This window comes from Botrytis fragariae (assembly GCF_013461495.1).
Source record: "Botrytis fragariae strain BVB16 chromosome Unknown tig00000006, whole genome shotgun sequence".
Taxonomy (NCBI): Eukaryota; Fungi; Ascomycota; class Leotiomycetes; order Helotiales; family Sclerotiniaceae; genus Botrytis; species Botrytis fragariae.
Window position 1 is genome coordinate 2,611,054 of NW_023500988.1, and position 21,722 is coordinate 2,632,775.

At 43.4% G+C, this 21,722-nt stretch overlaps 3 protein-coding genes across 3 annotated transcripts; all 3 read left to right on the forward strand.

Moving 5' to 3' along the window:
• Positions 1 to 1,603: 1,603 nt before the first annotated feature.
• Bfra_001966 (putative upf0648 protein) lies at positions 1,604 to 10,582 on the forward strand (the record flags this gene model as incomplete). The annotated part of the gene is made up of 1 exon (XM_037332391.1): positions 1,604 to 10,582. One exon carries the CDS (start codon positions 1,604 to 1,606, stop codon positions 10,580 to 10,582), a length of 8,979 nt encoding a protein of 2,992 aa, XP_037196545.1.
• Positions 10,583 to 12,188: 1,606 nt separating this feature from the next.
• Bfra_001967 (putative rna-dependent rna polymerase protein) lies at positions 12,189 to 16,391 on the forward strand (the record flags this gene model as incomplete). Its single annotated transcript, XM_037332392.1, has 2 exons — positions 12,189 to 13,308; positions 13,375 to 16,391. 2 exons carry the CDS (start codon positions 12,189 to 12,191, stop codon positions 16,389 to 16,391), a joined length of 4,137 nt encoding a protein of 1,378 aa, XP_037196546.1.
• A 4,097-nt stretch (positions 16,392 to 20,488) lies between these two features.
• On the forward strand, positions 20,489 to 21,436 carry Bfra_001968 (putative cell wall protein; the record flags this gene model as incomplete). Its single annotated transcript, XM_037332393.1, has 1 exon — positions 20,489 to 21,436. The coding sequence occupies one exon, from the start codon at positions 20,489 to 20,491 to the stop codon at positions 21,434 to 21,436; it is 948 nt and encodes a 315-aa protein (XP_037196547.1).
• Between the last annotated feature and the right edge of the window lie 286 nt (positions 21,437 to 21,722).

A 21,722-nucleotide genomic window follows, 5' to 3' on the forward strand; every position in this document is an offset into this window, starting at 1 on the left:
GATAACGAAACTCGATCGAACCGTTGTGGATTTCTTGTAGGATAGATACTTTGTTAAGATAAAGAATAGCTACTCTAATAGATACATCTAGCAGTGCAATCAACTGATCAATTGTGTTGTTAGCTCGTGTAGCTATTCGTATGTTGGTCTGTGTAGTGCGTATAGTAGTGCGTATATAATCATGTGGCAGGTGCAGGTTGGTGTAGAATTCCATTTACTCATGACAAGTGTGAATGGTATGACAAGAATGAAAGACTTGAGATCTCATTCAATTGTTGGCTTCCTGACATATATATTTCGTTTTCAAAGCAGAACATTGGTCTGTTACTTATTTATTGATTTTAGAAAAAGGAATGTGCTGTTGGGGTCTCGTCTATCTCGTCCACCCCGAGGCGTACTACTAGTAGGAGTAGAGTCGGCAGTATGCTTATTATTATGCTTCACCTACACATAAACTCCAACGTTGTACTTTGATCAACTGCTTCATACGACAGGAGAAGTCTTGAAATCCCCTGCCAAGTTGCAATCTCGTCATTTTAAGTTGCTCCAGTTTGTTTAGAATGATTGAAACATAAGCCAGGAGCCCAGGTAATCAAAACAAATTCTGGAATCAATTTCAAGGGGGATCTGGCGAAGTTGTGGCCGAAACGAACCCTTTCTTTTGCAAATAATAAATAAATTTGGGTCAGTCCCACATTGATATTTGGATATTCCTCCATATTACTTCGAGATTGCCATTCCCTTCTTCTCTGATCCGTCTCCATAATTGCCCATACGGAGAAACGGGCATTTATCGCCGAATTAGATCTTATCTACATCATTTCATCCCTTTTCATCCACCAACAATGGCAGGAATTCATCCAAGTGCATTCTATACGCGTTCTGTACGCCTTCTATGTGCCGCATGCATACAGAGTGTTCATAAATTCACAGATACCAGTGAAAATGTACGGGGTAGCTAGTATACAATATGAATTGAATGTACGATTTCATCTAGAAAAGTAGACAACCCACTTTAAGAACATTCATCCATCCACAATTCACAAACAAGATATAAAGGAGACCGACCTATGTACTGTGTATGTACCAGGTAGGTAATCGTCAACGGTCAAGAGTCTATCACGGAGTATAAAGTACCTACGACTATCTACCGTGGGCAAGTACCCTTTTGTAAGCTGCAAAGCGGATGTGCCTACTACCTCCCTAATACCTATTTTACTAGTGTGGAAACTATTACAAAAATAGCTCAAGGGAAATAAATCCATCAGCCAGTAACTTTTTATCATTCTATCTATACTTGAAAACTCTTTGTAGCTTTCTTTTCTTTACTTACCTACGCAATAAGGTTGATTTGTTGGCTTGCTCAGACGACATATTCGGGAGCTGGAAATTCCAATTAGACACATTTGAGCTCAATTTGCCCAAATTCCCCACCCAGAACTTCATTTACAATAGTTTCTCAGCAATGAAAACGCGCGAATGGAATTTACTTTCTTGCTAATATCAAAAGTATCTTTGTTGGAGGAAGTCTGAGGGTTTTGTTTATTTATATGCCGGCCCGAAACTATGCGAATGGCGCTTTGCGACTGACACTTAAGTTGCCATGGCGTTGTTAAATCCCACCTTCATCTTTGGGGTGATAGTCCTCCTATACCTATCCTCCTTTGTACTTTTCGCCATAATACGAATTATAACAGGAATATCAATACAGCGCATCGGTTACTTCTCCCTGAGGAGACTCGCATTTACCCCGAAAGATGGTATCAAGCTTGAGATTCGAGGTCTGGGAATAAACATTCATCGACCTACGTTCGCACAACCGACATGGCTCAGTATTGTTTTGACGGAGCTGGCAGTTACTCTGGATCTGAAGGTTTTAGATGGAGACAAATCGACACGTATTCCTGAGGAGAATGGAGGGGCGGAAGAAGAAAAGAAGGATGGCTCAAGCCGCGAAGTCGAGTCCGAGATCAAACCACTATCTAGGCGTGCCACCTCCTTCAAGCCGCAGCGCAGCAAGATGTGGGAGCAACTTACGAGCATCAAGAATCGAATTAAACGTTTACACCGAAATATAAATTGGATTCGCATGGTGGATGTCGTGGCCTCGAATTCGTCGGTCACCATAGTTGATGTTGGTAACATACAGTTGGGAAGTTTTACAATGGCGGTGGATACCAGGAGGAAAACAGTTGATCGTGGAAGGATGTTTACACATGTGAAGAAGGCAAACAGTAACCAGCGTCCAGCAGAATGGATGCTGACCATCCGCAGCGTTCTGTTCACACCAGAAGGAGGGGAATCTTTGGAGGTATTGGATCACCTTACATTGAACATACATGGAATACTATACAAGGAACTTGATGGTCTGCGAGAAGCAGGAATCGCTTTGAAACTAGGCCGAGTCCATATCCCATATGACGATATAAGTACGTGTATAGACAAATATAAGGGTTGTCGCAAACCGCGCAAATCCAAGGACGAAAAAACTGCACCCAAGGAGATATCTGTGGCAAGCGTTGTCGGGGAACTCGAAAGGCCTGGCAGCGAAGAGGAAAACCTTGTCCAGACGGTATCGGATTCTAAAGAGTTTGCAAGCTCTATCCTTCGGGGTATAAAGGAAGTGCAATTTGCAGTGAGCTACATTGGATTCAGTAAGAAAATCACGTCAATACAACCTTCAGGTTCACCAATGTATCTCAACGCTTCTATGAAGGAAGTTGGAGTGGATCTTCATCGTCTGGATCAAAAGTCTCCCGCCCATCGAATGTATTTTTCCTCCAAAGATATCGCCCATCAGGCTCTTATTGCTGCCCTTTCTATCTCTATCGGAGTTGATGATGGCCGGGGAAAATCCGACCGACTAGTCTATGTTCCAATGGCAACTACCACAATTCGAACTACATCTCTATCAAAAACTGTTCAATTTGCTGCGGATAACAGTGCGGATGAGCGAAACGCAAATATCTTGTTCGCTAATGCCGTCGTTACATCACCCTCTATTGATCTTGATCCGAGACATCTCCCCCTTGTTCTAGCCATGACAAAATCAAAGCCAAAATCTAAGAAAAATAACACACCAGAAAGACATATACTAATATCTCGGTTGTTGCCTAAAGCCAATGTCAAATTATCGATGCATGAGCCTGTTCTTCGGATTGCTTTGCCTCCTGTGGAAGAAACCGCAGACGAAGATGATTTCGATCTTATCATATCTTCTATATCCTCCATCTCTCTGGATATAGAGTCTTCGCATTCCGCGGTGGGAGAATTGCACTATAGTCTTGGATCTACATTACGACTACAGTCCCAGGACCTCTATTACCAGACCTGCTCCGGATCTCGATTTGACTTGCTTCAAATTGAAACTCTCGATCTGAAAGTCTCGGTCAGTGCCAACCCAGAAGTTTATGTTGTCGCTACGGGTAATGTTCAAACATTTTCGGTACATATGGTCCGGCCCGAGATTAGTGACGGTGTTCGCCAAATTGTTCGTCAGCTCAGGCTCAACGTTGAACCAGATAAGAAACCTCATTCTAAAACTTCTCGAGACCCAAATTTCATCCGGGCGCTACCTCCTTGGTTGTTGCATTTTCAACTACAGGGCTCTGATTTCAGCGCTGAAGTCGCTGGAATTGATGCATCAATAGCAGATGACACACGTGGTGTTGCAATTCAATTAGAATCTTGGACGGCCGAATACAGAGCCCAAAAAGTCGAGTCGAATGAACGGAGAATTCGTCGTCGTGCAGGAAGTCGTTCTCTTACTCCAGATCCTGAAATATTCCTTACTATGCCTCCCTCACCAAGAAAAAAGCGTGATCAACACCCAACTGATGGTAGGCGATTAGCAGTCCACGTTCGTGGCTTTGAAGGATTTGTCGTCGAGTCGAGAGAAAAATGGGAAGCAGAGCCATTTGTTGCAATTCCTAAATTCGAGGTTGCTCTTTCAACCTCGAGCGACAATCAAGGACCGATATTCCATCTCAACTCACACGTGAAAAGCGTTTTGATACAATATTCATTATATCGACACTATGCTTGCGGTGTGGCTTTGACAGTGCTTATGAAGGCTTTCGTTCGCACAAGTGCTGATGTTGCAGAAGCCGAAAAGGCAGCAAGTGCATTAGCATCAACATGGAAATCCGATCCTTCCACACTTCTATCGCCTGTGACTTCCCCTGGTGGATTCGCGTGGCCTGGACAGGATGATCATGAATTTGCTTTCGGGGTCAAGGAGTTGGTCACAGTAGACTTTAGATCTACCTTGATCCAAATCAAGGCTCATCTGCCTTCGGACCCCAAGCTAATGATCCAAATATATGGCGCCGACGCTGGTCGCCACAGATGGTCGGCACCTTTCTTTCATGCGAAACTAATTCGCTTGTATGCCGAGGCTCCTCAAATGAAGAGGGTTTGGGCTAGAATTGCCAGCATAAAGTCGGCTAGAATCGACCTTCGCGAAAAACGCCACATGCGTAGTTCCGGTGAGATGCACGAAGAGAAGACAATAGATATCACAACCAATGCCATAAGGCTGGCGGTACCGCACCAGCTTGTTCTGCATACTGTTGTGGATAACGTTGTCAACACACTCAAAGCTGTGGAACAACTTCATCATCGAATACAAACGGGTACTAACGAATACATCCTCGATAAACATCCAGAAGGTCCGAAGCACATCCCAAGACTGTCGATACGCAGTAAAGCATTACTCTTTGAGGTAGAGGACGGGGCCTTTGAGTGGAAACTGGGTGCTATATACAGAGCTGGTTTGATTGAACAACAGCAACGCTTAGCACGAGAAGCGGCATTCGATGTGAAAGCAAAGAAGATTGAAGAGGAAGAAATGCGCAGAGATACACATCGTTATCGAAACAGATCAGCACATCCTCGTGGTCGTAGCAACAACAAGGAAGATTCCTCAAGGCGACACAAGAGCGCGGGCGATGACTTGCAGGAAGAGCGCTCACCTAGAACTCAACGAGGCCGGAAGTTCCGTTACGACCCTGAAGGAACATGCGGGATAAGTGGAACCGCAAAAATATCTGTCTCTGAAGCGCATGATAGGCTCCGACGCCATAATGCCCAAAGCTGGAAGAGAAGAATCGACAGAGTTTATGGCATTGCAAAGGATGGTATGAAAAATCTACGTGGCGTCTTTTGGGGACCTGACGAACTACCTGACGATATGGAGGAAACTGAAAACATTTTGGAAGTTCCACAGCGACCAGCATTGATGAGCACTTTAATCAGTGACCTGCATATAACGGTCGACAAACCATCTTTCCCCATGAGCCAGCTTCCTGATTTCCTTCACAAAATGGGAAAAGGTATGCCGCGAGATATGCAGTACTCACTCCTTGTACCGATGAATGTCCAAATCGACATGGGCGAAGCACGAGTAACGCTGCGGGATTACCCATTACCTCTATTGCACGTTCCAGCAATCAAGGCTGGACAGTCACCAAGAATGCCAGCTTGGTCCCTTAAGACGGATTTTGTTATAGCTGAAGAGTTCCGAGGACCGGAGTCTGTTCGGCATGTAAAAGTCGATATCATTCCCCAACTTAATCATGAGCCAGGAACGCCCAAAACAAGAAGATTTGCTATAGATGTGCGCAGGACAGTTTCGCCTGTCAAATCCTATTCGGATATACAAGTCAACATTAATACTGGGTTGCCTACTCGTATAACCTGGGGTGCTTCTTATCAACCCGCCATTCAGGATATGATGATGGTTATTGAAACATTTACAAAGCCACAAGTCGATCCTTCTGAAAGAACTGGATTTTGGGATAAGCTTCGTCTTAGTTTCCATTCCAGAATTGACGTTTCATGGAAGGGAGATGGAGATGTTCATCTCACATTGAAAGGAACTCGAGATCCTTACATCGTCACTGGAGATGGTGCTGGATTTCTCATGTGTTGGCGTAACGATGTGCGATTAAGTGTATGTCGAGATGATGATCCACGCAAATTCATCACCGTGGATAGTGGCGAGTATATTCTCGCTATACCTGACTTCAGCCATCAAGCTCGCGCCACTGCCTCAGAGCAGAACGATAATGATAGCATGCTGAGCTCCGACAGCTTCACGCATGGTGCGACTTTCAAAAAAGTAGTAATGAAACTATCTGGCAATGTTCAGTGGCTGGTTGGTCTTATGTTTGAGAGAGATCTCGACGATGGGACACGTTCTTTCGACTTCGAGCCGCATTACAATGTAGTGACAAAGGAAGTTCAATACTGTAAAGGTCCACCGGGTCAGGAATATGATGCATTCCGTGGTTTCCGTAGTCACCATATTCATATGTCGATTGCGGTCAAAGCACCCGTTGATCGTGAGTGGTCTGTATCGAATGTGGAGCCTTCAAGAAGCTACAACACTGTGCATCTCACCCCTCGATTTTTCACCCATTTCTTTTCTTGGTGGTCGATGTTCGGTGGCACTATGTCATTGCCAATTCGACAAGGTTCATTGTGGCCAGGAATCGAGAAGTCCAGCAAGAAATTTGGTAGACATCTTGCCACAATCAAGTACAATCTGCTGCTCGCACCTCTATTCCTTAGCCACGTATACAAACATAAAGATGCAGAGGACTATTCTGAAGATGTCGTGTCTGCTACTGGTCTCAAAATGAGATTAGATAGCTTTATGCTCGACATGCATCAACGAAGAGAAGAGTTCATGACACAAGACAAAGGCCGAAACACTCAAACCAAAACAAGCGCCATGAAATTACATCGAGCACAACTAGATTTGCTGTCGGCAGATATCCGTGCTATCTCTGCTAGTATTGCAGGAACGACACCGGAAGATCTTCAAAAAGCGTCTGCCCCTACTTTAGTATCCCAACTGGAACGAGGTCAAACAGATCTATCACATTTCGATATCCCAGACAATGATTTTACCTGGATTGATATGGATGATTTCGTTGAATTAGACTGGATACTTCCAGCCGAAGCAAACCCAGAAACGAAGATTTTGCCTTTGGCATTTGCTCCACGTTTCACATATTTCAGACAAACTGACCGCGGTGACAATATTGATGGCGACCCAGAGCGAACAAGTCCTTTCGGTAACGAACCAACACATTTCTGTATCATGAGCAAAGATGACGATCCACGACGAGTTCAATGTCAGCTTATTAATGACCGATTGATCCAACTCGAGAAGCAAATCGAAGATCACCAAGAAGCCCTCGAGTCAGCCGAGTGGGCATATTCGCAAGACCCGCAAAATCCGACCCTCAAAGCTAAATATGACCAATTGAGCATTCATGGCCCATTTTTGCGCAATAAAAAGATTTTCTTGGAATCGATGAAACATGGTATGCTAGAGCGTGTGAATACCAATGATCCGCGAATCATTCCTGATGGCGGCGAAGATGCTGGTCGTGAAGGTGAAAGTCCACCAAATGACTATGGTATCGAGTCAGAAGCGATTGATGATAATTCTCCTGCTGGTGATTTTGTCAGTGATTTTAATAACCGTTTCGTCATCCATAACATGCAATTGAAGTGGAATAATTTATTGCGAAACATCATTCTTCGTTATATTCACCAAGTCAGCCAAAGACGAGGCTTTGTGTATTATCTATCTCGAAGAGCAGTAAAGTTCATACTTGACATTGTCGAAGAACAAAACAAAGCCAAGAACCCCCGGCCGACTGAAGCACAAACAAGAGAGCCTTCTATGAAAGCTGCGTCTAGAGCTCAAACGCCAGATGTGCCAGATGTGGCAGCGACACAGCAAGTTGAGGATCGTATCAAAGAGATTTTGGCTGACGGAAAGAAATTTGTCAACGCGGATGATCCTCAAGGCCATGAATCCATGCATAGAGTGTCAACTGATCAACTAGTTCCTAACATTGCTTCCGAATTCACACCACAAAATAGTTATCATGTCCGACTCATCGCACCGCAGATACAACTTCAAAGTGAGAAGAATCCGAAATCTGTCGTAATGGTAACGGCTAAAGGAATGGAGCTAAAAGTTGTCGAGGTTATGGATAACCATCGTATATTTGATGATGTCAGTGGTCTTGTACAACGTCGCTTCTCGGTCGAAATGGACGGTACGCAGTTCTTCGTTACACACCAAAAATGGTTTTCATCTCAACTTTTGGCGTTGTATTCCAATAGCCGCTATGGTACCACCGCTGGATCTGCTTGGCCTCCTTGGGTACCGATGGAAGTTATGTTCGACTTCCAAGTTGATCCATTTGGATTCAAACGTGTTGTGCAGAAGACTTCTGCAAGTCTACGCTACGAAAAATACAACACGTTGCGTCTCAAATACAATGATGAGATCAGTAATGAAAATGGCCACGCTTCCGGTCCAAATGGAATGGAGAGTCGCATAGACAATCTATGGGTAGAGTTTCCAAAGATTCAGACTCTATGTAACTCATCGCAATATTATGCTATGTACATTATTGTATTGGATCTGCTTATGTATAGCGAGCCACTTGAGAAGACCAGAAATGAACGCCTCGAAAAGATTATGCTCGCGTCCGATTTCAGCGACTTGCGTGGGGCTCCCGAGATGGTTATTCGCCTCCAAGAACGGATTAGACAGCTCGATGAGATCAAAACGCAATTCCAAATCCATTCAAAGTCTCTTGATAAGAAGGGTTGGGAAGATAGAATCATGTTGGATCGAGATCTTGCTGCTTGTGAAGATGAACTGTTCTTCATGATGAAGGCCATCACAACTTCTCAGCGAAAGTATGATGGTACGCAAACTAGCGGTCTTCTAAGATGGAACATTTCCTCGGATCAAATCGTCTGGCATCTTCTTCGTGACAATAACGAACCTTTGATGGAATTCCAAATTCAACGTGCCGAATATGATCGAACTGATAACTCCGATGGTTCGCATATCAATCTCATGCAGATCGGAAACATTGTGGGACTCAATCTGATGCCTGATGCCATATACCCGGAGATGTTTGCTCCATACTCCGATGCTGCTGAACGTGGAGCATTCAACGAAGGAGGAAATCAACAAATGCTTAGAGTCTACTGGTATATGTTGGAAGCTATTGCTGGTATACCAGTTATGGACCATTTCGAGGTCAACCTTTTCCCAATGAAGATCCAACTTGAGCGCGAGGTGGGTAAGAGACTCTTCGAGTATATGTTTCCCGGACATAATGACGACAAGTCGAGCTCGAATGCCGCGAAAAACAAATCTCCGTTCATGGTGAAAAATATGATGCCTGTGGATGACGATGAAGATGAAAATGATACCACCACGGGTAGTAATTCTATCAACCTACATGTTACTGATGTGGATAACGCCGACTCTGCATCGAGCACGCGACCAGGATCACTGGAACTTCGATTACATCCAACAATGACCTCCGAATATAGACCAACAACGTCTGCATCTACGAAAAGTAAAGCGAGCAGTATGCTTTCAGGGTACAGCGGTGACGGTCATCATTTTAGACTCTTCCAATCCAACAAGAATTCTACGGCGTCAAGGAGAGGATCATCGACAAGAACGACAATTTCAAAGAAGCCTTCACTCGAAAGCTTACAGTCTGGTCAGTCATTGAAACCGAGCATAACACGAACAGGAACTTCTTTAACAATGAATGATTCAGTGTCAACGAATGGAGATGCTAAAGGCAAGCGATTTGGTGTTCGTGGCAGCAAGACAAATAAAGAGAAGCCATCGGACGACCTGACCAAAATGATGAGTCGTGCATCTGAGTACATGACCCTCGCTTATGTCAAAATTCCTAGTGTGGTTCTTTGTCTCAGTTATAAGGGTAAAGGTGACCGGAATATCGAGGATGTTCATGACTTTGTCTTCCGGTTGCCCGCGATCGAATACCGAAACAAAACCTGGTCAAATCTTGACCTTGCTCTCGCTCTCAAAAAGGATGTCATTCGCGCATTGATATCACACACTGGAGCCATCATAGGCAACAAGTTTACCAGACATCGTCCTACCGTAGCACAACAAAGTCGTTTGAGAGAATTGGCCACGAGCAGTGTTGTTCTCAGTCAGCCTCCATCTAGCAACGAGGATTCCTATGACAATAGCGATGCCAGCAGTACTTTTGCCATCAGTCCAACAGAAACTCGTCACTCCGATCGATCACTGAGCTATCAAACTGACCGATCGAAAAGTCGCGAGAGAAGAAAGTCATTTGCATCCAGTCGGAATGGTATAGAAGCTCCCGCAAGTGGATCCAGTAGTGTTTACTCTGGCATCTCACAAACTTCAAGACCCCCTTATCAAGCATCGTTCACGATGACCCCGGCAAGTAGGGAAAATGATGGGGATGCAAGTTCGTTAAGACCTTTTAGCAGAAGTGGTGGGACTGAGGGACATGCAATGGAAAGGCCTCATTCTTCAGCCGGCGCATTCATGGTAAACACATTGCAGAGGTTGAAGAAAAATCCACTTAATCATAGGGATGCAGTGGGGAGCAGTCCAAGTTTGATTGACCATGGGCGGGGATTGAATGAGGATTCAGATTTGGATGCAGACGCTGGTGTAGGGGAGGTAACGCATATTGACGGAAGGAAAAAAGCGAAGTCGTTACTAGGAAGGTTGTAATTTGAGAGCTTGAGGGGGAAGAACATGGAATGGGAAGAAAGATTAAAGTGGAGGAATATTTGATTCCTTGATTCTTGTTGTCTTTTTGTACAGCTTACTTATGTGTCGTACTTTGGTTTCATCTAGCGTGCATTGCAAAGGTGTTTAGATGTTGGGGAGAGGGAGAGGGTGTTTGACCGGATTTTTTTGTGGGATTCTTTCTAAGATGGACTCGCTCTAAGGAGCGATTTTTTTGGTGGGAGTGATTGTTTTCATAGTACATAGATGGGGAATTTATAGGGAAAAATAATTGTGTGTGTGTGTGATGGGAGAATGGGAGGGTGGAGTGGGATTTGTATTATAGTATAGAAAGGGGAGGAGATTAACTGGGAGGGGATGTATAGAGGGAGGTGTGGGCTGTAGGTAGATGGATAGATAGATAGGGGGAGTGAATGAATGAAGAGAATTTCTGTAGTATTTGATATTTTTTATGTGTGATTGTTTCTGATGTTTGAAATTTGGGAGGTGTGCAGATTATGAGGGCTCTAGAGTTGAGGGAGGAATGGGTACTATCGGTGCCAAAGCTCGAAAGTAACAATGCCGAAATCTTTAGATGTGCAACAATTGAGTGAACCTTGAATAAAATACATTGAAGAAACCCAGAAAATGGATCTTTAGAATATTTGAACGCTAAAACAAAGACGGTGTAGCTTAACTTTTGGCCCTTACTTAGATATTATTAGCTTGTGAAGATCTTATCATAGGAGGGGTCGCTCTACCCAACGCCGGAATGCTTGGACTAGGTACCGAGCCTAGTTTTCTTTGTAAATAGTCCTCAGATATCAGGAAGACTTCAACTACCTACCGAGCCTATCTACGTAATAAGCATCTACATGCCTCAGGATTATTTAAATTCCATCATCGGATAGTATATCCTCATATTATATTCTCAAAGTACAGTATTATCCCCTCATGTTCATGGGAAAGATCAGCTAGAATTGATAACCCACCCACCTGCGTTAATACAAGACATACTCCACAAATGGACGCCCCTCAAGTCTTTCAATTAGTCAACCCGAACCAGGTAAAATATCACTATGGCACAATCAATCAATTGCATCGCATAGTTTCGATTATTATCTCTTTTTGCTATTTGCCTACTTTATCGCAGTTTTTCCATTCCTTTCCTTCGTCGCTTGCTTGCTTGCATTTCATTTGTTCTCTGTCTTGATTCACTGTTTCGTAGCTGTTCCCGCAATTCAATGAACTTGGTTTGCTCTCCAACCAGTCCCCTCAGCCTTGCCGACAACACAACTGTGTTGCATTCATCCCGTTTGCTTCGCGCCCAACAAATTCAGCTACTACTCTGCGAGTCTTTCGGGCTACCGACATATAGGCATCCATACATCTTTCTTATCCTCGAAAAACAATTCGTTCAGACGTACAGAAAACACCGCCTTCAAAGACGTAGCTGTCCGTCTGCACGAAACGGCGCGAAACCTAAACGAGGCGTATGTAATTTTGGATTGGGGACTGCAAACGCGCACAGCGAAAGGTTTTGAATATATGGGGAAGGGAGGAAAATAATCTGCGCATAGCACATACTTGTGAAGAGAATACTCGCACAATGTCTGCGATACCGAGGACACCAAGTTTGGCAGACAGATTCGAGGGGAACAGCAGCACAGATGGATTCAATCATATTCTTGAGGGTCGCAATTTTAAATGGGACTTGGGGCTTCCGGTGAACTCAATTGAGTCACCCAAGCAGCGACAATTAAAATGTAAATCGGAGGAGGAGGAATGTGTCAATAAGATTGTGGCCCGAATCAGGTTCCTCTATTGGAAGGACAATGCTGGATTATTAGATGCTCTTGAAACATTCGATGCGCAAGCTCACAAGCTATATGGTGGGTGGGTATTGAAAGTTAATGCTGATCGAGGCGTTTTACCTGACAAGACTCGCCATAGGCCACGCCCAATAACATCCGACGAACGAAGGGAATTACGAGAGAAACTTCTGAAAGTTCTAAATGCCAAATATGAAATCACAGCAAGTCGTTCGTGCCAGGGTAGCTCGTCGAGAGCTTACACGCCTATCCGGTCAACTGGGGAAACACCAAAGCCTGACGACAGTCCTCTTGCTTTTCCGCTCAGCTCCGCTAGGAAAAATGACGGCAAACATCGCCTCGAACCATTTCCTAATATTGATCCCAGCATCAAAAAGGCGAAAGGGCCATCGATCAAGTCATCAGGCCACGAAGGTCCCTCTAATCATCCATTGTCGCGATGGAACGTATCGAAGCCCCGATTTACGGATACGTTTCAATACAAAACGGTGCCTCTGAAAGGTGATGGAAACTCAAATGGGGATATAAGTTTCACGACAAATGCTTCGACAATATTCTCACAGGGATGTAGTAGTACTCTCGTTAACACTCAAGCTACCGAGCCAGAACCGGAGCCTATCATGAAGTTACGGATAGAACCTCACTCATTGGATGATCAAGGGCCGAAAACACAAAGTTCTGATTTCGATAGTAGTTTTGATGGTATTGAAGTCGAGAGGATGTGCCAGGTGACGGAAAGTTCTGGTGCCAATATGTCGTCGCAAGCTGGACCTCAGTATGATATGGCTGATGACATGATTGATGACACGGAGGATGAAATAGCCAATGAAATATTTAACGAGACCATGAATGGCACAAATCAGGGAGAAACGGAGAATTGCTTGAACGAAGTTTTACGTAAGTCTACCTAATGATTTTTCGATATTGCAACTCATGCACAAGGTTGCTGATATTTTACTGTAGCAATGTTACCCCATTGCCTGCAAAAGGCCCCTTTTTTTGTCAGTTATGAAATTACTCGCGTGTTTCTCTTTGTCGAGGTTTCCATGGCCGAATTCACCTTGCCATACACTAAAGAGTGGGAACAATATGATAAACTCTGGAATATGTTGAAAACGCTTCCTGTTCTTCAAAATAAAAAGTTTCCGGAAAGATGTGGAGCGAATGTTTGGGAGGTTGCTATGAGAGGATACATTCGAGGGTTTAATGGAGTGGTCTTTACCGCTGCTTTGCTTGAGAATAAAAAGGAGTCGGGACCCCTGTTCTCCTTTCGACTAAAACCAATGAGGCTGGATTTGACTCACCGTCTCGAACGAAGATTTGGTAGTGACAGGTTCTTTGAAATTGCGATACCCGACTTGGAGGGTAGAAGAACGGGTTCCGCACTGGCAAAAGTAGATCCTGATGCGTGGAATGCATTGAAATCTTGGCTGGTGAATGGGGACCATCAACTTTTCGCTAGAACTTACAAGTCATATTTTGTCAAGTGCGGCGAAAGGAAGAGGAAGAGCACTTTGAAGTCAGATTCCGAGGAGGATAGTTCTGCTTTGCCCTATCGTGCCTTTCTCTTTGCGACTGATGGCCATGGCTTCATCAAGGAAAGTAGAAAGAGGATTCCCGCTCCCAATGTCCCTGTTCGTATGACAGTTGAGGAACTTTTGAATAGTATCAGACCGACTTCAGAGAATGATTATCAACCATACATGAAGCTGTTTGCGAGAACCGCTTTAGTTGTCTCTAGGAATCGGGCGACTGTTACTATTGAAGAGGCTCAGATCCGACGCAAAGAGGATATCAGAAACCCGGATGTAAATGATCCCAGCAAGACCTACGTTATGACAGATGGTGCTGGTAGAATGTCATTAGCTTTGGCTAGGAAGATAGTACTCAAACTCGAGTTGTCGTACATACCATCAGCATTTCAGGGAAGATTTGGTGAAGCAAAAGGCCTTTGGATCGTTGACCGCACCCAGGATATCGAAAGCGATTGGATTGAGTTATATGGTGAGCAATGCAAATGGAAACGTGGAAAAAAGGGCAGTCAAAATTTTGATCATCCTTCCCATCGCACCTTTGAAGTTGTGGGACACTCGGCTCCATTGAAGACGGCGGATCTAAATACTCAACTTCTTCCAATTCTCATGCATCAAGCCACAAATTCAAAGAGGATGGAAAATGCAATCGTAGGCGCATTGAAAGAAGGATTAAATCAATCGCTGGAAGAACTGAGAAGCGCTTTAAATTCTCCTCAAGAACTTCGTTGTTGGAATCGGCTCACGAACTCTGCGCTACAGGACAGGGTCAAGAATGGTACTCTCCAATGGCTTGGAGGTTTGCCCGCTAAGAATGAAGACAAGCTTAGTGTGCTTCTTGATGCTGGTTTTGATCCTCGAAGACTGCAGTTTGTCATGGACTTGGTTAAGAAAGCTTTCGATATGAAATGTGCGGAATTGAAGGAACGCCTCAATATCACCGTTGCGAAATCTACCAAAGTGTACATGGTTCCGGACTTTTGGGGTGTCTTGGAGCCCAATGAGGTTCATTTGGATTTCTCAAGTTTTGTGGACAATGAAACTGGATTATCTGATACCCAACTGGAGAATATGGATGTACTCGTTGCTAGAAACCCTGCTCATTATCCTAGCGATATTCAACGAGTCACTGCAGTCAACAAGCACGAATTGAGGCATCTTAAAGATGTTATCGTCTTCTCTACTAAAGGTTATCCAGCCCTTGCCGATAAGTTATCAGGTGGTGATTATGATGGAGATATCGCATGGGTCTGTTGGGATCGTGCTATTGTTGAAAGTTTCGCTAATGCGGATGTTCCCAAAGTTCCAGATCTTGTCAAAGAAGGTTACATTGAGCAAAATAAAACTACTTACGCACAGTTGACCAAGGGCTCTTCTGATCCCACGAACAGATTCCTGAATGCTAGCTTTGACTTTAATATGTGTCAAAGTTTGCTGGGTCAATGTACAGCTTGGAAGGAAAATATTGAGTACAAAATTGGTGGTGATCTTAATAGGCAAGAAATCACATTCTTGGCAACTTTGCTTAGCAATCTGGTTGATCAGGGGAAGCAAGGTTATATTTTCACAGAGAAACACTTCCAAAAAGTTAAGAGACACATAAGGAAGAGTGCGGGTGCACCTCACACGCCAGCATACAAGGTCAAGAATCCAAGTGAAAGGCAAAAGCCTACAGATCACGTCCTTGACAAAATGACAAAGGTGGTTGAGGAACAAACTGATAAATTTCTCGACGAGCTTCGCAAAAGCATCAGTCCTGCTCCACCTCAATATGATTCCACCTTGGCTCAACTCTACAAGGATCAAAGAGTCAAGGCAAAAGCGAGGACGGGTGAAAATATAGCATTGGAAGAAATCGAAATGGCAACGGAATGGAACCTTCTTCTCGATCAGTTGGATGAGGATATCGCGAGAGTTAAGAATAAATGGAATGGTTCTTTCAGAAGAACACCATCTAAAAGATTTAACTCCGACGATGACGAGTCCCGTCCGGATTTCGCACCGATCCGAGATTCATGCTTTGAAGATTTCTGCGACATCAAACCTCTTCCAAGCAGCAAATTGATTCCAGCATGGCCAGATCAAGATACTGAATCAGAATCGGGAACATGGGCACTTTTGAGAGCAAGTGCTCTTTACGCCACATACGAACCTAGGAAAAAGTATAGCGATAGGATATCGACATTTCCGTGGTGGATGGCGGGGTTACAGCTTGCTTCGATCAAATCGAAGCAGAATGAACAGGTTCCCATGGCGGGGTGTATGTATGCGATGCTGAAAGCGAATACGGGGTTTGTGAAACAGTTGAGGGGGTATGAGGGGATGGGAATGGGGATGGGGTCGGATGTTGAGATGGGGAGTCTGGATGAGGAGGAAATTAAGAGTGTGTTTGAGAGTGAGTCTGAGTTTGACGTTGATGATGATGATGGTTTTTTTCACGAGTTTTGAGAGGGAGAGACGGGAATCACGTGGGTGACTATCTTATGGCTTGGTATCTCTAAGGATATTTGGTTAAATTGGCAATGGAGAGTTGGAGTGGAGGATTGAGGGGGGAAGGAATGGAAGGGTCTAAGTGACTCATTTTTGGATACTGAATTCATGGAACTGGATATGTGTCTCATGATGAAGAAAGGATTGAATATGGCGTTTTTTGATTTTTTCCCCCCAGCTTCCCTTCTCGTCAGAGAACGGGACTGGGAATTGTTAGTTAATTGGTTAGTTGGTTGGAGGATACCCATTGTTTTTTGATGATTTTTTGGTGGATGTGTGTGTTGGTATTTGAGAATACAATTATGATTTATGGTTCATGATTTTGAGATTGAATGTTGAGATGAGGGGTTTTGGAAAGGGGTTTTGGATGCTTGATTGTGTGTTTGTGTTTGTGTGTGTGTGTGTGTGTATGTATGTATGTATGTATGTATGTATGTATGTATTTATGGAGAAGAGAAGAGAGGAGAAGAAATGGAATGGAATGGAATGTTAGGTAAAGTAAAGTAATGTTAAGTAAAGTAATGTTAAGTAAAGTAATGTTAAGTAAAGTAAATGTAAATGGGAAAGGAAAGGAAAGAAAGTAAAATGAAAGGAAGATAGGGATAGGAATATGAGAGGGATGTGAGAAGGATGTGAGAAGGATATGAGATATAAATATCAAACGAAAAAGAAAGGGTTGAGGCTTTTTGGAAGGTGCTTGTGTATACTTGTGTATGCTTATACTTGAGTTAGGGGGTCTTGGAGTAGATAGATAGATACATAGATAGATACATAGATAGATAGATAGATGAGATGTATTAGGTGGGTAGGTATCTACATTTTGACGCGTGGAAGACGGGGAGATGAAACTTGAAATGTGAAATTTGAAATGATGGGAGTTATTAGTGGAGGGAGGGGGGTTGTGGATTATGCTATGCTATGCTCTGCTATGTTGTGTTATATTGTGTTGTGGTGGTGAGGATTGGGAGGGTTGGATTGTTTTTGGTGCTGTGTTGTGGTGTGGTTGTGGTTATAGTATGTTATGGATGTTGTGGTTATGCTATGATTAGGGGTATATGGGATGAAATAAGTATTAGTGAGTATGATGGGATGGATGGTGGCATGAATTGAATTGATGTGTATGGGTGTATCGGCGGGTCGGTATCCAATATGAGATTTGTATAGTATGGGATGATATATGTATGTATGTATACTCTGTACAGAGTAGATAGATAGTGAAGGGATGTATACATACATATATGCAACATAAAAGACTGTGAGTATTTAGATGTTGAATACTGATGGAATACCTAGAGAGGTAAGTAATAAACCAGACACACTCTCTACTCTATCCCGAATCCCAAATTCCTCAAACCATGATGCAAATTCTGGAGCACCGATAATATCATAATGTACAGTAGAAGTAGTATATCTTCTCTGTACTTCATACTGTGTGTATACTGAGACCAAAAAATCAATCACATGGGAAATATCCATCTTTCTTCCCAGATACCTACTAGGTAGTAACGGCAAGTCCGGTTGGATCGCATAACACGGAAAACGGAAAACGGAAAGCGGAGTTTGATGTGGATGTAGATGTGGATGTGGATGTACCGGTACTTGTAGATCAATCATGTAGTGGTTGAAATTATCGAGGGATGAGACTTTTTACTGTTGGTGCATATGCTCCTAAGTCTGAGGTGCTTGTGGCAGTGCAGTGCAGTGCAGTGGCACTGAGTAGATTCTTAGTAGATATGCAGGACATTCGGCGTGGCGGGGTTGGATTATTTATCCGTTTGTAGATGGTTTGGAGGGTCATCGTGGTGTAGGGGGTTGATTGATTGATTGATTGATTTGATTGATTTGATTGATTTGATTGATTTGATTGAATTGGAGGTAAAGGAAGTGAGATGTTACATAGATATCTTATACATATCAAATCAAATAAATCATCACCTCAATCAGTACATGCAGTACTCCTCATGTTCTAGAAATAGAATTACGGAGCACAGGGTAAATCATTGAATAAATTCATGTGGGAATCGAGAGGAGGGTTGGGGAGGTAGACAGGAAAAAGGCCCAGTAATATGAAAGATGTCCTCTGCAAGATGTGAGCATGTTACAAGTGGCCGAGATACGAGCTTAAGTTATAAGACATGTGAAATTGGGATGGGGAGATGAATGGAGATGGAGGAGATGGATTGAGGGGGGTGATAGATAGGGGAGGGGGAGGACAGAAAGATTGATGGAAATGATGATGAAGATGAAGATGAAGATGAAGATGAAGATGAAGATGAAGATGAAGATGAAGATGAAGATGAAGATGAAGATGAAGATAGAGATAGAGATAGAGACTTTGAAAGAATGAATGTAAATTATTTCAAAGAGAGGGGAAAAAAAGAGAGGAAGAAGGAAGGGAGAAAGATTTAAATCCATGCTTCGTATTTGATATAAAGCAGCCTCTCTCTCTGGACTTACCGACATCCGTTGCCTCCTTTAAAGGATGAATCAAAGCCAACTGAGACCTCTGTGAAGAATACTTAAATTGGCAATTTTATCAGCCTCGATGAGATAAGGCAACGTCTATCATCCTGATATCGAGATATCGGGATACACAACAATTCAAGTATCAATATCAATATCAATATCGTCCATCTCGGTCGGTCGAGAAATCAGATCAATATATGTGCATACAAAAGAGTGCTGATGATTTATATATAGATAGGTTATGGAGGACCTTGGTCCCTGTGTATTGAAAACTTGTTGAGAACATTCTATATATAGATATCCCTGGACCAGTAGCATACTCGGTATGCTAGCAAAGGTATCGAACTAGGAAAGATTATAGATACTTATGCAAGTCACAGGAAGTCCGAGGAAGGGCTATTTTGGTTAGTCGTGTTGAGGCGAGAAGGGGAACCCTTTCCAATGCTAGGTAGACATCTCACTGTGATCGGGATGATAGTGAATAAACCTTGTTACTGAGGTAATCAATCTTTCACTCTTTTCACTCTTTTCACTCTTTCTTTGAGATCACCTTTGATTTCAATCGTCACGTGTCACATTGAGATAACCTTGCACTCTTCACTCTTTACTTTTTATTCTTCGCTCTTCACTTCTCAAACCTTAACCCTTCAATAACCTTTCACTCTTCACTCGTCATCCTTGACCCTTAACTCTCAACCTTAACCCTTAATCCTTAATCATCGATTGACCTTTGTTAAACCTTCTTCCGCCAATGCCACTGCCACACCCACACCCACGCCCACCCACACACACATCATTACATTACATTACATTATACCAACCTAGGATACGGTACCTTGATCTACGCTCCAATCAAACCACTTCATTACTTAACATGCTCCACTTTTCTCTTTGAGTTTTGGTTCTCGAATCCATCATTCGGTCATCTGTATCTCCATCTCCATCTGTATGTGTGCACTGTGTTTGTGTTTGTCTTGTGTGTCTTGCTTTTTGGGGCCTTTTGCCTTGCCTTGAGCCTTGAATTGAACCCACATCAGACCCTTCCTCCTTCACATTATCTAACCTGGTAGCTAAGCATTAAACAAAATTTATTCTCTTTTTCTTTCACATTCATTCATCCCTCATTCCCACTCCCTTTCCCCTCGTTCCAAATTATTAACTGTACTTTCGTTAAGATCAATACTAAATCAAGAATCTAAAACATTAAGATTATTCTTTTTCTATTTGACGAAATCTTCAACGGCAAAGCACATTCACACTCACACTCACACTCACACTCACACTCACACTCACACTCACACTCATCATACTCATACTCATTCTCACACTCACTCTCACACTCACTCTCACTCTCACACTCTCGCTCATACTGATTACCCAAAAATCAAACTTTCTTCATCTATTGGCGACATTTCCACACCATCCTGCCAAGTTTACCAATCAATCAGGAACGAGACTTTAAACATACCATCCATCACACAAAAACGTATCACAAAGACTGAACACAATTTTCTTTTCATTCCTCAATCTATCGCAACAAAATCTTTCGTGTTGAATCACCTGGGAACAACGATCGATCTTCTTACACAATGTATTCTCGGACACTAAGATTGTTGTCAGTATTGGCAATTATCTTCGCCATCGCTCAAGCCGGTTGGATTGATCGTGGTGTCTTTAATCGACGAGCAGATAGCACTGGTGCCTTGACATCAGGAGGTGGAAGTAGTGGTGCTACCACCAGTGCCGGAGGAAGCGGAGCAGATACAGACACTGCTACCACTTCAGCACCAACAACATCGGCCACTCCAACAACTTCCGCAGAAAAAACCAGCGAAACTTCAGCAGCCACTACCTCAGCAGCACCCACAACTTCCGCAACCACATCAGCAGAACCTACCACTGCAGCACCTACCACTTCAGCAGCCACAACTCCAGTATCTGTTCCCGAAACGACATCTTCAGCAACCACAGCAGCCCAAACCACTGCTGCTCAAACTACCGAAGATGCTCAAACTACTGAGACATCTGCAACTAAAACATCTAGCACCAAGAGTAGCAAGACTACTACCTCTTCATCGTCAACCGTTCCATCCACCACTCTCTCTGAAGTTACCATTACCCCATCCGCAACTCAAGTCATCGTGACCGTCATTTCAACATCAAGTGGAAGTACTATTACTTCCGAATACACTACTTCTACTACTCCTGCCGCGTATACCACTACCACCGCTGTTCCAATTAGTGATTCCTCATCCTCCTCTTCCACGGGTATGTCAACCAAGACACGCAATACAGTCATTGGTGTCGTAGTTGGTATTGGTGGAGCCATTCTTCTCGGAGGATTATTCATCGTCGCATGGAGAATCTGGGGACGCAACAAGAAGGAAGATGAGAATGATGGATTGATGGGAGGTTACGATCCAGTATCTGCAGGTCACGAAATGAAGAGTGAAGGTGGCGTTGCACCCAATCCTTTCCAAACTACTTTGGAAGGTTATCATCAACCCGGAAGAGGAAATGTTTCGGCAAACTTCTAGACGATGATCTCCTGATTTTTCGGTTTTTGGGGAGGCCATTTTTTTTGGATTTTTTTCGTTATGAAAAATCACTTCGCTGTATATGTCAGATGGATAAGGGTTTGCATTGCATTGCATGTATGTATGCATGATGGATGGGAGATTGGAGTATATTGGCCAGCGAGTCAGAGATTCTTCATCTCTTTTTTTCTTTTTCCTTTTTCGAATTTTGCAATGGGGTATCTAGGTGGTGTGGTATAGTGACATTTTAGATGGAATGGAATTCCTCACTGGTAAACACCAACAT